Consider the following 14,778-nt stretch of genomic DNA (forward strand, 5'->3'; position numbering starts at 1 on the left):
AGGTAACTATCGGTCAAACTGCCAACAATTTCCATCTAGCTTTTCTCCACGTGCAGGTATTGGCCAATCACAAATTTCTGTTTTGTGACGCACGGCAGTCGAAACCAGCTGGCTCATATAAAATCGTAGGGAACGGCAGTAGTTGTGTACACTGTACAAGTGTACAGCACTTATACGCTTTATGGTTGTGTGGTATGGTTTTGCAGGTAGCTATTGACTAGTCTAACTTGTGACCTGTTTTATCTTAAGCAGAGAAACTAAATATTTTGCGTTAGATTTACAAGAAATGGCGTTGCAATTAGACTTGTATGGATGGCAGACTCCACAAGTATTGTGTTTAGTTTCGAAGCCTGACTTGGTGGTTATCGAAGTAGAAGTGGATCGCAATGCTGTTGGGCAAGATATTCTAGACAAGGTAAATCACGGTGTGCTTATAAATGAGTACTGCCAGCAGAGCTATATTGCATGCTGGGTCTAGTTCAGAAGTGCACAAACACGGGATGCTTTTGTATACTATGGACCCCAGATACTCAAATTGTGACGTTTGGTCTGGCCTCACGTGGTTTTGCACTTATGCACTATTCTCCAATATTTTATAATGATTGCATTATGCTGTTAATCATAATTTTTCAGCTATACTATATTTTCTTGAAAGCCTAAAGGTTATTTACTTATAATATAATATCATTGTATTTCAGGTTTGTGCCTCAATTGGTACTGTAGAAAAGGATTACTTTGGGCTTCAGTACTGTGGTCAAAGACGAGAACCAATGTGGTTAAACTTACGCAATCGCATTACAGGAAAATTATCTGGACAGTCACCTTTTAGGTTACGCCTTAGAGTGAAGTATTTTGTTGAACCTCACTTTCTGTTGCAAGAATCCACAAGGTATGACTGCATTTGCTGCATTTTCTCATGAATACTTCGGTGTGTGGGTTTCATTCTTACATTAGACTTAACTTAAAGAAGTATGTATACTTTCTTGCACAGAAAATTATTTTACCTACAACTAAAACAAGACTTGGTGGAAGGAAAGCTGAAGATTTCCCCCGAAATTTTACCAAATGTGCTAGCTTTTGCAGCCCAAGCTGATTATGGGGACTTAACCTGCAACAATGTTAATCCTGCAGCTTTTGAGACTTACACAGCAATTTTTCCATTCAATAACAACACCAGTGCATCGTTAAGTGTTGACTTGAAGAGGTATAAATGTGTTTTATGACTACACAAATTGTCAAGCAAATATTATATCATCAAAAAATACTGCTGGAAAATACCTTACACCACAACATCAAAATAGTGTGCATGATACAAAAGTGGCCTATGGGTATCCAGACACAAATTTTATCTACTGATTTTATGATATTTCTTATACATGTGTTTAAAAATGATTTCTTTCATAATTTTAGTGTTTGGGAAAACCACGCATCTTTGAAAGGCTGCACTAAGTCTGCAGCTATTTCGAAGTTCTTGTCTGAAGTTTCTAATTTGGCAACCTATGGAACAGAAAACTATAGGCTCAAACTTGATGTTACCGCTTCCACACAAACAACTTCTGTAAATCAATTTGGAAACAGTACTTCCAATCGCAGTACACTTATTAATGTAACTTTACGCATCGGACCACGTGGAGTTGAGATTTTTGATGATGACAATGAAGAAATCAAAAGGTATTTTTATTGCCAATTGAAATTGTAGATAAACAAGTATTTAAGTATTTTATAGTACTGGAGAAACATTGTATTGTTTGGTTTTCGCTATTAGCTGTAGGCAGAAAGGGTGCTGTGCTAACCGTTATATTTTAAAGCACATAGTAAGTGCTGTATTCAATGGGGCTCTAAGGTAGCAGCTTAGCAAGGCTGCCTAACCCTAAATGACATTATGTCACTGAGAAACATACTACAATTTAAAGAAAACACAATAGGTCTTCATACAAAGAATAGTATGAAACAACAACCTTGGAAATATAAAAATATACACAGAAAAACGCATGCTTCCTTATAGTAAATAGAATTTTTTATGATTAAATAACGCACTAAAAGAAACTTCATATCAGAACCTTGGTACAGTATTTTATTTTTGTGGGTAAGGAAGGACACGGTATTGGAACCTTCTAAGAAAAATATGATGAATAGGAACTGAAACATTGTTATCAAGAAAACATGCCAAGTGCTATGTTCACAGAAATGATATCAATGTACAGTACTGCATTTAAAAAAAATCATATGCCGACTCATGTACTCACATTTAAAAACCGAAATATTTCTTATATCTTATCGACCATTGTATGATAGCCAACTTTTGGTACGCAGAATTCCTTTCAAAGCTATACAACTTGCTACTAATACTGGGAAGTTGATTGATATCAATGTATACCAAGATGATGGGTCAGTCAAGACTATGGTGTTTCGAGCATTATCAGACACATCCAGCAATGGTTTGTATAGGTATGTGCATGTCTGATTTTAGTAAAAAGCTACCGAGACAGAAGAATGTACAAAATCGTTTCATGAATATATTTTTGCAGAATTATTACCGAAATGCTTGCTTTTTACACCTGGGACACAGTACATTCGTCCGTGATTCATCAACACTGCCTCGACTTCAAAGGTCACTTTTTGGCTTTATTTCGACCAAACGATTCTGATATGGGTGAGTTGAAGTTGAAAAACGCTTAGTTACAAATAAAAATGCCAGTTTAGTATTACATGTTTGCTTGCTTTTACAGGTAAGCAGTATGTTTTCGATGTCCAGAGAACCTCCCGAGAAGCTTACGACAATGCACGTCGAGTGCTATATCACAAACAAAAGAAACTTAACGATTTTTCGCTAAGCCAGAAAAATGCTTTGCTTGAAAAGAAAGGAAATTCTCAAGAAGCTGCAGCGGACGAGGTTGAGGTTTTAAAAGAGAGGCTTTCTGCGATAACCGACGCCTTAACTTGCAATGTGTGTTTTGATCGCGAGATTGAATGCGCTTTTGTGCCATGTGGTCATCAGGTGTGCTGCAAAGAATGCGCTGATAGATGCCAGGTTTGTTTATGTAGAAGATGTGCTTGTGTCTTGGAATTTTTATCGTAATTATAACGCAAGATTTTTACGCTATATACTTTTACAGTCTTGTCCAGTATGTCGGCAAAGCATCGAACAAATTTTGTTTGTTTTTCTACCGATTGAAAGAGAATTCGTACTTAGTGGAAAGAATAGGACCGACCTTCCGTTACCGGAGGCTTCCAGTACTTATACCAACAACTTATCACAAGATAACACTGCTAATAGTTGCAACTTTCAAACTGTGCAAGTTGTAACGTAGAAGTTTTAATAATTAACAATCGTTTCAAACTGTTTGTAATACCACCTGTTCAATGAGTAGGCCTGCGTCATCTTGTAGTAGAATTTTTTTGCGTATGTGCTATGTTCTTGATGCTAGCAATGCAAACAAATTATAGTGCTGGTCGCTGTGTTATTTTTTACGACGTTATTTGTTTACATTGTTCTTCTGTTATTGATAAATACATGCCATGCCATGCAATGCAACAACAATGTCACCTGTACAGTGTACATATTACTTCTTTGCACCACAGTTCATTCTTTTTGTAACCTTACGGAAGTAAACACCAGCGTATATGGGCTTCAAAATTGTTTCTCAATTTCGCTGACCACTGACTTGTAGAAGCAATTGTAGCTGTTGTATTTTTAAGAAGATTACTGTTATACGCATATACTTTGAAAAAATAAAATAGAATATGCAAAATTGGATATTCGAAACTTGGATGAGATTTTCTTGAAAAAACAAGAGCTCTCAATGCCTATACAGCAAGACACGTCTCCAATCGTTACATTAACAACAATAACAATTTGATCTTCAAATTTGGTTTTAAAAAGGCAAACCTTGTCCACAACTACAGCCCTTGTTCATGAATTTCCCAAAAATAATATAAACTTCATCGATAAATATCTACGTTTGCGTTTAGAGAACATTCTGTGCTATCAGCTTATTTCTAAATAGGCTATCAAAATCTAACAAATGTGCAAACGAATCTAACAACTGTTTCTATTTCTAACCTAAATTCTGTTAATATAACAAATGCAGCTAATGTAATGTAAGAAACCTACATAATTAGAGGAAGACACGTAATATAATTAATTGAGCTTATGTCAGGAAAGTTCATTTGTTACATGAATTATGATTACTGCAGTAAATAGGCTACAATGCCTTATATTACTGTAGCTATAGATTGTTTACATTTTGGTATTTGGAAGGATCCTGAAATGACCATACACCCTACTGAAATAATTGTCGATACGATACAATACTGTCATTTAGCGGTCAAAAAAGACAACGATCGCTTTTTATATGACTTGGTGGGTTATAAAATTCTCAATATGTGGCTACAATACAACGTGTTAATTTATACTCGTAACGCTGAACAAGTAGTATTTTGGCAAAGTTATTTTAGACGAATAATCTTAGCTTGGTCTTGCGGTGTAAAAAGATTCCTGACAGATGTAGCTTTAATTGACAATTCAGATCAAAACACACAAAAGAACCACCAGCTCACTACAAGTGTTTCACTATGGCTACGGTTCGATAATAATTTTAAATCCGACGCAAGAACTTAACAATAGATCAACTATGGGCCCCGGCTCAACCGTGGGGGAATATTTTCCGTTATGAATAACTTTTGAAAAGTTACAACAGCTTTTATGCAAAAACTTTCAAGTTGGTTAGCTTACGTTTTAGCTAATAACTAATAGACTAAACCTACAGTCTATATTTGGATGAATTTACTGAACCTGAGCCTACATTGGAGTAAGGCTGATGACAGAAATACACGGGTGAGGACAATCATCTCGCGAACAGATGGATTGAAGGAAAGCAACTGCAAGTCTGCAACAAGCTGAAGTCAACATGGTAATTTACATAAAAGTTAGTAACTAAGCAATAGTATTAAGAAGCTCGGAGAAATTAAATTTATGTCGAAAATAATCTGTAACCGTGCCTTATTTAAAAGAAATATGTGATATATAAACAGAAACGCCAATGAGAAAATGAAATTGGAAACCTCCATTCCTTTTCTCCTGAACAGGTAAAAACTTGACAAAGTGAAATTGGACAGCATTGGCATATTTTTCCGTCCATCATTGTCGATGTATACCAGAGAGGTTTTTCCATCTTGCAACGAGCAGTATTGTCATCACATCTTCCAAAGATTATTATCATTGGAATGCATTCTTGCTGTAAAAACTCCGGCTAATCAACAACGCCCTTCCTTAGTGCTATGACCACCAGACACCGGTCTCTTGCCCAGGATGGGGTTTCTTTTCCCATCCACTGATGTACAGCACTGAAGCAATTTTCATTTATCAGTTGCTGGAACACACCACCTGCTCGTTTGCTTAATTTTCGCTTCTTCAACTTATGTTTTATGAATTTAACTAATTATAGGTTTAGTGGCCGTGCTAGCTGTTACCAGCAAATATAGACGTTATTTTTCTTGAGCACGTGTTAAGCCTTTTCGGCTTTGTCACTTTTTCCTGTTCATTGGCGCATGTTAGTAACAACTGGTTTGATTTGTCGTCCCCACCGCGCTTTTGGAGAAAAATAAAATGATTGATTGATTGTATTCTAAAAGTCGGATACTTTTGAAACAACATTCGCGTCTCAGTATCTCTCATTTGCTACTTTATATCGTTCAACCACTAGCTTATTTAGGCGGAGGATGCATTTGGGCGAAAGCAACTTTTACCGCCCCAACTTTTTTGGGACAGAGGCTTTTTACGTTTTCATTCTTTTTCGTCTATCACATTGTCTTGTTCAGGACTACTTATCAGTTATCAGCGATAATGGGTTGGAAAACATATAATAGACAGATATACCTGCATACAGCGTTGCATATGAATTTACAAAATCGTTGATCAAAAGTGTACACCATAAATTGGCAGCTACTGTAGGCCTACTTGCAAATATGTAGGCCTACTTACAAATACATTTCATTTCACTACGTTTTAAAGTGAGTTTTGAAACGTAAAAATCCAAAAGTTTTGCGTTTCGCTTATTTTGGATGAGGTGAAAGAACACCATAACTTTAGAGTTAGACCAAGCTTTTAAAAACTTCCCCCTCAGAAATCATAAATACGCCATTGTGAAACAGAATTTTTAAACATTGATGACGCGGGACTATACAGCATTTTGTTCATGTAGGAAGCGTCGCACTTTGAAACCAGATTTCAAATATGCTTGCATTTGATTCACCAACTACTAGGTTGGATTTATTTGTTTGACACTAATTTACGAAACAGGTTTAGGTCAAAAAACCTAAAATTTAGCAGGTTGTCACTGATTATAATTAATAAGCAGGCCTAAACAACTTTGTAATATACCAAAAAATTCCTGAAATTTAGATACAAAATTTATTTTTAAATTTTGAAAGCTCTGCTTGACTACTAAAAGCTCTCTGTAAGAACGTATAGGTCCTATATGGTGTTTCATATATCCAGTAGAAACGCACTGGTGGGCTAAAACGCCTGTGATTGTGTCTTATATGTGCATGTTATTTCCGCACTTTTCTTCCAGTTTGTTTTGAAATTAGGCTATATCATTATTGAGTTGTTTAAAAATTTATTGAATGTTTATCATCAATATGTTGTATCAATATGTACACGTAATACGTTTTTTTAATTTTCCTATTGATTTAAACTAATAGATAATGACTATGTATTTTGCAAAGGTATGTAGAGAGCCTTTAACAGAAGTATGTAATATTGCGGAGATATTTTCTGAAACAGATTGGTATTTTGATTGCCTGGATTTCAATACTTTATTATTGACTAAAATATCCATTTACAGCTTGCTATCAGCAGGCTATCATTTGCCAACTAAGTATTATGAAAAAAGCTGTTGTCGGATTCATGAAGTGTGCGTAAGTTGTTACTAATAAACGGAACGACTGTTGAACTCATGAAATAATGAGACTGCTTACAGAAAGCATTTCATGACCTTTTATTTTGATAAAATTTACGGCATTTACAATAAAATATCAAGCATAAATAAAAAATCATTATATATGCATATACTCATATACATAGCCTACACATCATTATAAGTCGATCCACAGCTCTCTTCCTGTAACCACAAAAAAACTTAATACCAAATAAATAAATTCGATTTTTAGTAACCCAAAACTCTTGTTTATAGGTTTACACTGCACAGTGCAAACAATAAATAAAAGATTACTTAAACTCATTATGTTTTACACAAATACTGTACTATATTTGGATGCTGCAATATTATTACGCAATGGACACACAAGAGATTGACATGACTTTTTCCATCTTTATTGTGTCGAAATATACTGTGTTTGCAATTTTATACCAGCAACATCTTTATGACGATATCTGCATCTGCGTGTGTTTGCTTGTATCGCTTTGGAGAGTTTAAGAATCCATAAAAGACATACGATTGTATAAAAAATATGTTACTAAACTCTTTCGGACATACATGTATGCGGGGTCATAAGCAAAGTGTTTTTCTCGCGACCTTTTTTATCTGAAAAACAAAGGCTGACTAAATAACTTATTCATTAACAAGATCAGAGATTACTTTTTCCAAGTTAGGGAATAAATCACCTATCGTAACTTCAAGTTGGGTGACGGGTTGAATGTCTTGAAAAGAAGTGTTATAACAGCTCCTCAACGCGATGGCAGACGTTTCCGAAAGATCACCAACATCAGGTCTTTGACGACAAATCCGAGTTAGAAAGAAGGAAAACTTTTGAATCACCTGATTTTTTTAAACATAGAACTGAATCTATTATAACTAAGACTTATAAGTGTAAAAAATAAGAATCCTTTTACACTGACTGGTATACAGAAAAACATTTTGAGTTAAATTTAACATGACAAACCTCGTTATGGCTGAAGCAAAAAATTATCGATACCACAAATCCTTGAAACACGTTGAGTATGACTTCGATGTACATTACAACTTCTTGAACTGACTTTGTCTTATTTGTCAAAGTAATAAATGTGAGGATTATATGATGAGTACCAAGTAAAAGCATGAGAACAAGCGCTGCCCGCACAGCTGGCCTGTAAGACAAAGAAAAATTTTAGAAAATATTTTCAGAAAGTATTTGGTTTTTAGTATTTTTAAGATGTACGTTTCTGCTGATTCTTGGCATACTCACGCGTAACTTCTAGATATGTTTTGGTGAGGTGTTTGTAATTTTGCTGAAAGTACTCGTAATAAGTTCAACAAAATTCCGAAGTTCATCTGAAAATACATAAACCAATGTGGGTTGCAAGAACACATCGTGTTGCTCGGATTTCACATTTATATTACAGTAAACTATCTACAGTGACAGAATTAAAAATTACTTATACATACTCACCAGTAGAGCGGCATAGATTGGACCATGCACTACGAACAAGACAGCGGTGTCATGCTCAATCCAACAGCTTTAATTAAAAACATTAGCTTTGTTAACTTAGACCAACCTGTTACATGCTAATACTTACTGTACAGTATCTGAATTAAAATAAATGATTTGAAGTGCAGAAACTGAATTAGAAAGTACGTTATCAGTGACATGATTTTATCGCATACTAGAAATCCTACGTGGCTTACAGTCGTCAGGTTACCAAACTGACAAACCCAACACCCAAGTAATGCTGAAACAATCCACTTACTTGGTGTTGTCATAAAGAAAGCTGGCAAGCATGTACAGACCGCTCGGTATTAATGGAAAACCTGCGGAAACAAAAAAATGGTGCAAGTTTTGAATGAAATGTTCGCCAAAAGCAAACAAAAATACGATAAACACGTTCAATTGTTTTGGTCAAAAATTGTTCTACAGTCTCTACACCATCAGTATACTTGCATATATCAAAATGTCTCATTGTACAAATTCGGATTCGGATTAAAAGCATTTTTTTAGTGAAACCTAAAATCGTTCAATATCAAAATCAATACTTTTCTCAATTTTTTTACATGTTAAGCAAAAATCTGTCAGTCTTTCGCAATTGATGAATATTTTATCTGCACTGTCGATTTCATTTCAACAATATTAGGCTACATACTCAACTAAATTTGGCAATAACATACAATACTGTACTATTTAAATTTCTGTAGTTTGAAATGCTGCTATTTTCTGACAATTTCAACGACTAAAAACAAAACTTTGACTTTCTACGTAAATTAACCTCACTGAGATCCATAACGAAAAAATGAATTTAAACTACAAATTAGATTTTTTTCGAAGCAAAATGTTTAAAATACAATAAATACTATTAAATGATTGCGCCAGAGATTTCTGCGACCTTGCAACTTGATATGATTTCGGATTTTGTTATTTAATTTAATATGTTATCACGGGCTTAAATAAAATTCTGTAATTTTCGTTGCAAAAACGTTCTATACAGAACTGAATATTTGTCCATTTTGTTGCTGCAGACACAATGCTTAATGCAAAGTGTAATTTCCGATAATTAGATTTGTATTGACAACGTTATATTAAACTGGATTACAGTGACACATCAAACTACGCGCGGCAAAGAAGACACATACATGCCAAATCAATTAAAATATTTCTCGTTATCCCTTCACATGTAAATAACAACGAACGGTCTTTGCTTTGAACCTGCTGCGATAGAACTTACCCCAGCCAAGCAGAATAAATACAAACATTTTCTGTTTTGTTCTGAATACTGAAGTAATTACTATTCCGTGCAAATAAATTCCTTCACACAGCATCCAGAAATAATTGCTTAGTTGAGTAAACTGGTTCAGTACATTAAGAAGTTTGCAGTAAACCTACACACAATCATGAACGCTGTTGTTATTTGTTACTATATATAGGAATGGAAAGAACAATAAATAAAAATTATCTATGCAGCTTATATGAGTAATATACGAGGGTTTTTTGTGAGCATTGTCATCACCTGTGTGTTATGCGTTGACGCTGCTGAAATAAGCCAGAATGCACCAACAACAGCGTTAATGATGTAAGAAATGAAAAGATGTTTATGGAGAGTCACACGTTGACAATGTAACGATCTGAAACAATTAATTGTGTAGGTATAGGATATTTTTACTCATAATTTTGTGTCATAAAAAATCATTCCGCATGGAGAAAGATGACAATGTTTTCACTGATCCCAAGAACTTGTGAACTACAAAGAACTTAGGCAAAGCAATGCTTTATAGGACATCAACTACTACAGGGATGTCCAACCTTTTATTATAGTGGGCCGCATTGTCACTTGAAATAATTCATTGGGCCGCAGAACCTATTAAATTTCAAGAAAAATGGGTACATAAAGAGCTGACTGGTACATTTTAATTAGGCTAAGATTCAAAGCTCAAAATACTACTTGGAGTGAAAATGACTAGCGGGCCGCACAAAAATCTCAGGTGGGCCGCAGGTTGGACATCCCTGAACTACTAAGTTATTCCATCGTCTTACCTGAATTTGCAAAACACGATTAAAGCCAATATCAGAGATATAGTGGAAACTCCGTAACCAGCGAGGGCAATATACAATAATAGCCAAGAATCCTGAAACGTACAGTAATTGAATTAAATAATACCAAAAGGTTTTGTTTAAACAGTAAGCCTAAACCTGAACTTGTTACGAAATAATATTAACTTATAAATAACCCGCTGTAAAATTAGTTCATTCTGGTTCAACATATAATAACTTATTATTCCATCAAAGAAATACAAAAACAAGCCGTGATTGCTTAGATAAATTATACAGTCAAGAAATTTCTGCTTCATTTACCAGGTTTCAGAGATACCTAATCGATTTTTATATTATATTACGTTAATTTTTCTTTTTCTAATATTTTTCTAAGCACACTTTCCGCATGATAATTGATGCAGGTGACGACATAAATGACCCGAAATTTCACGCGATCAAATAGAAATGAAATTAAGAAAAGTTATGACCAAATTAATATTACACGGGTTATGTTATATATACCTGATATTCATTGTTTTCAAAAACGCTGCACATAGTGTAGTTTGTCCAGGTTTTATTAAACGTTGAGCTACGTAACCAAATTCCTGCTGAGTCACATGTTTTGCTAGCAAACCCTCAAAGAAAACATAAAGTTAAACAAAAAGATTTAATGTGTTTAAATAAAGGCTGGTAATATCAGAAAGTAGTAATCAGAAAGGTAACATCACTTTCCTATTGTAATCAACTTTTTTTTCATGTTTACCCAACTTTTTTGTAAATCCAGTAACACGGAAAAAAGTAGCCTTTAAGCTGAACAACCATATCACTTATGATTTTTGTCATTGAAAATTCCTCTAAAAATATTTACGAAGCTAAAATGTTGCTTTTACATATTGATTTAGTATAGTGCAATGTTAAACGTCAAAAGCAACATTGAGATTTCATTGTAAAAACAAGTATTTATAGGCTATAGCCTATATACTTGTCATATCAATTTAAATTTTTAAAAAGGTTTTACTTTTTCGGAGCATCTGCAATGACCTGCATGCGTTAGTGATTTAGAAATTTCATTAGTTTTCATAAAACCGGTTGTGGACGGATAAATGCAATTGAATTTCTGTAAAATCAATACTAAGCTTTTTTCAAGCTTAACTTGTTAAAAATCCAAATTTACATTAAACGCTAAGTAGGGGAGACCGGGGACAAAAGTAAAACGGGTAAATTGTAACAGCTCAAATTTTCCTGGTTTAACATCGTCATTGCACGTCGAAAATTTAGACAATATACCTGCTTTAAAATCAGTGTAAACTAAGCTAATCATCTCGACTGTAATGTAATCCAAAACGAAAATATCAACAAAAGTTTGTGTTTTACATAGTTTAGTAAACTTTTTAAATGGAATAGTTTGGTCTGCATCTACCAAGGAATTTAGTCAGATTCTTGGTCGTAGCGGGGAGGAAATTGGAGATTAAGAGCTATTGTAAATTAATCTATATTAGTGCAATTGGCTTATAAAAGCATAGACATTTTGGTCACAAAGTAAATGTCTATGCTTGGGTCAATTGTAACAACTTGTTGAGCACTGTATTCAAATGTCACTTAATCACCGTTGACTTTACCCACGGTCCAACCATCAAGCCTATTAGTTGCAGGCGCATGGCAATATATGCATTCAATGCATGGCATGGAAGCACTGGGCACCTGAAGGTGGAGCTAGCGGAGTTCTAAACGTTTTGTTTGTCACACATGTAACTCCACCACTGATCTAGATTATATATGATTAATTTGCAATAGAATAGCAGCTTTAGAAAAATTGGTGTTACAACTGACTCAGCGATACTTTACAATTGACCCACTATTTGGGGTCAAATGTAACAAGAAAGAGTGCCAATTAAATCTATATTGAAGCCTGAATAAGTGCCAAACTTCTGCACAAGATCGTCATTCATATATTAGAACTACTTTGTTTTGAATCAGACGCACAATATTTTGAGTGAAACAATAAAATCTGAGTTTTGTTACAATTGTTCCTGATCTCCCCTATAATACCAAACATGTTAACTTTTCCGATAAAAATATCATTGGCGAATGTTAATATTGCATGGTACAATTGTTGTATATTGCAGCCTTTCGAAGATTTTATTGGTTTTGTGGATATGTGTTTAACAAGCAGCCTACACTACACAATATATACACCCTATTTTCTACCTTCAGCGATAAATCTTGTATCCGGCAGTGGACAAGGATGTATTGCAATCGAAGAGGGTGGCTGTTCTGGCCAACAGAGAATTCCGTCCCATACTTCCGGGCAACCTTCAATTCCGCAAAACAGGTATGATGTTTAATCTATCTATAGGCTATATAGCCTACCATATAAGTCAAAATGTAATCTGTTTAAACATAGGCTACAATTGACTCATCGTTTGCGCGCTTAGAAATTAGCAATATATGTTAAAGCTATTGCAATCGAAAGAAGAAAGGTAACTCCAGTAGGCTACTGCATAACCACAATGTATAAATGATAAAAATAGCTGCATCTTCAGTGTATTTCTGGACCGAAGTGGTTTCTTAAAATTTCTGCTTCTGCAGAAATTTTGCAGCAGAAAATTAGATGTTAAAAGTCGCGGCCATTTAAATTTTCTTTTGCGGTTTCTCGAAACCGTTTAACGATCGTAAAAGTCAAACCTTAAAAAATGCTGTAACATTCCGGTTGTAAAATGGTCATGTCCAGACTTATATAATCAACAGATATCTCATAATAGTGACAGTTTATCATATGCTAAAAGCGCATGGTAGCTTATATGGCAGAGATGGACAGTACTGCGGTACTACATGGTGTTGAATTACCATACCGCGCTACTTTTTCTTCAAATCCCTTTACCGAATTACTTTTTGCGATAAATTTTAGTTGGTCTCGGTACTCGATACTGTTCAAGTGATTATTTCAAGGTTTTAAGAAACATTTGTTCAAAAGTTTATTTTAATGAAACCTTAATGCTAATATTTACCGCTAAATGTTCTTTTTAGTCTACAAATATCTATTAAAGTTGCAGGAAGTGAGGCCACATATGTTTTGACCTAAGGGAACATGTACTTAGGCCCGAATCGGGACATAAATTGCACTTGGAATAGAGTTATTTATACAAAAAATACCGGTACCGACAAAGTGCTGAACTACTTTTTTGAAACAGTAGCGAATACCGGGACCATCGATACATTTTTTGCCAAGAACCGGTACCGTAAGGCGTAACCTATGGTACTTTCAAAGTACTGACTACCCAACTCTGCTGTATACGTTACTCCAAGGTCATTTTGCTGCAGTACGTAGTACAGCAGCTATCCTTTTTGGTATAGTGTAGAGAAATGAAATGGCATGATTACAAATTTATTCATGCACGAAACGTTATGGCTTTCGCAAGGTATATTTATACGTGCACCAAACAAACTGGTATAATGTTTGAGACTAGAAAGCTACAATTGTTATACAGAACCTGGCTACCATAAACTTAATGATATCGAAGGATATAGCAGGAATTCGACCGAAATCAACAAAGAAGCAGTTGTACTGTGAATTAGGCAATACGCCGTTTAACCTACTAGACAAAATTTGGCTTGTTCTTTATCAAACAACCCACAAAAAACTTTAGGGTTTACCACGAATAGTCTATATTAAGTTTTCGTAGGGTGTAAATCGTGTACGTGTTTTAATTTCATACATTGATTATAACCATCGACTAATCTAATTGTTTATCGACTTAAACACGTTCTAAGCTCAAAGCACAACAGTTTAACCAATATAAACTGTTTCTAACACCCTAAGCAATATAAGCCTATGTTTAGTATCAGATTTAAAAGGAGTATAAGTAGAAATCTCATTTTCACTTACCGTATGCACCTAATTTTGCTTGTGCATTCTGGATGCAGTAAAATTGTTCTTCTCGCCCGGTCATACTGCTTATTTTCTGTCGTTGCGACGTCTGAGCTCGTTTCCCGATTTCTAATTGCATATAAGACGCCGAAATGAAAAATGCCATATTGATTTTTCTCCCGTTCTTCTATTTGAAGTCAAGATTGCTATACGCTACTTCCAAGCTTAACGAGGTAAGATACGAGGAAGGATACTATGAACGGTTAATTGGTGAACGAATAAGGTGTAGCAAGAATGCAGTCGTGAAATTTAAGAAAACTGGGACTTATTCAGATGCCAAATGGCCTGGTCGATCACGAACAATCACGCCAAGGAAGGATAGCAATTCGGTCTCCAATAAGTTCTGCAAGCAAGATACGGTCAGTGCTGCTTGCAAAAGTTGCTGATAT

At 34.9% G+C, this 14,778-nt stretch overlaps 2 protein-coding genes across 2 annotated transcripts; one reads left to right on the forward strand and one right to left on the reverse strand.

Moving 5' to 3' along the window:
- The first annotated feature begins 192 nt into the window (after positions 1-192).
- On the forward strand, positions 193-3,757 carry LOC143452824 (E3 ubiquitin-protein ligase MYLIP-like). The gene is made up of 8 exons (XM_076953951.1): positions 193-415; positions 699-889; positions 992-1,204; positions 1,411-1,671; positions 2,314-2,448; positions 2,529-2,653; positions 2,730-3,031; positions 3,117-3,757. The coding sequence occupies exons 1-8, from the start codon at positions 287-289 to the stop codon at positions 3,309-3,311; spliced, it is 1,551 nt and encodes a 516-aa protein (XP_076810066.1). The 5' UTR covers positions 193-286; the 3' UTR covers positions 3,312-3,757.
- A 3,243-nt stretch (positions 3,758-7,000) lies between these two features.
- Positions 7,001-14,441, reverse strand: LOC143452044 (calcitonin receptor-like). The gene is made up of 12 exons (XM_076952867.1): positions 14,348-14,441; positions 12,670-12,774; positions 10,984-11,096; positions 10,465-10,556; positions 9,941-10,055; positions 9,659-9,812; positions 8,690-8,750; positions 8,392-8,458; positions 8,188-8,273; positions 7,906-8,089; positions 7,628-7,781; positions 7,001-7,547 (listed from the first exon to the last, which is right to left on the reverse strand). Exons 1-12 carry the CDS (start codon positions 14,409-14,411, stop codon positions 7,480-7,482), a joined length of 1,263 nt encoding a protein of 420 aa, XP_076808982.1. The 5' UTR covers positions 14,412-14,441; the 3' UTR covers positions 7,001-7,479.
- Between the last annotated feature and the right edge of the window lie 337 nt (positions 14,442-14,778).

The sequence above is a fragment of the Clavelina lepadiformis genome, chromosome 4 (genome assembly GCF_947623445.1).
Source record: "Clavelina lepadiformis chromosome 4, kaClaLepa1.1, whole genome shotgun sequence".
Lineage (NCBI taxonomy): Eukaryota > Metazoa > Chordata > Ascidiacea > Aplousobranchia > Clavelinidae > Clavelina > Clavelina lepadiformis.

Bases quoted from the DNA above. Each gene is read 5' to 3' on its own strand.
- LOC143452824 (XM_076953951.1), top strand. From the start codon at position 287: ATGGCGTTGCAATTAGACTTGTATGGATGGCAGACTCCACAAGTATTG. The intron at 2,654-2,729 runs GTGAGTTGAAGT...TTGCTTTTACAG, and splicing joins ACCAAACGATTCTGATATGG to GTAAGCAGTATGTTTTCGAT. The intron at 3,032-3,116 runs GTTTGTTTATGT...ATACTTTTACAG, and splicing joins AATGCGCTGATAGATGCCAG to TCTTGTCCAGTATGTCGGCA.
- LOC143452044 (XM_076952867.1), bottom strand. From the start codon at position 14,411: ATGACCGGGCGAGAAGAACAATTTTACTGCATCCAGAATGCACAAGCA. The intron at 8,274-8,391 runs GTGAGTATGTAT...ATGTATTTTCAG, and splicing joins CAATCTATGCCGCTCTACTG to ATGAACTTCGGAATTTTGTT. The intron at 7,782-7,905 runs GTTTGTCATGTT...TAAAAAAATCAG, and splicing joins TTTGCTTCAGCCATAACGAG to GTGATTCAAAAGTTTTCCTT.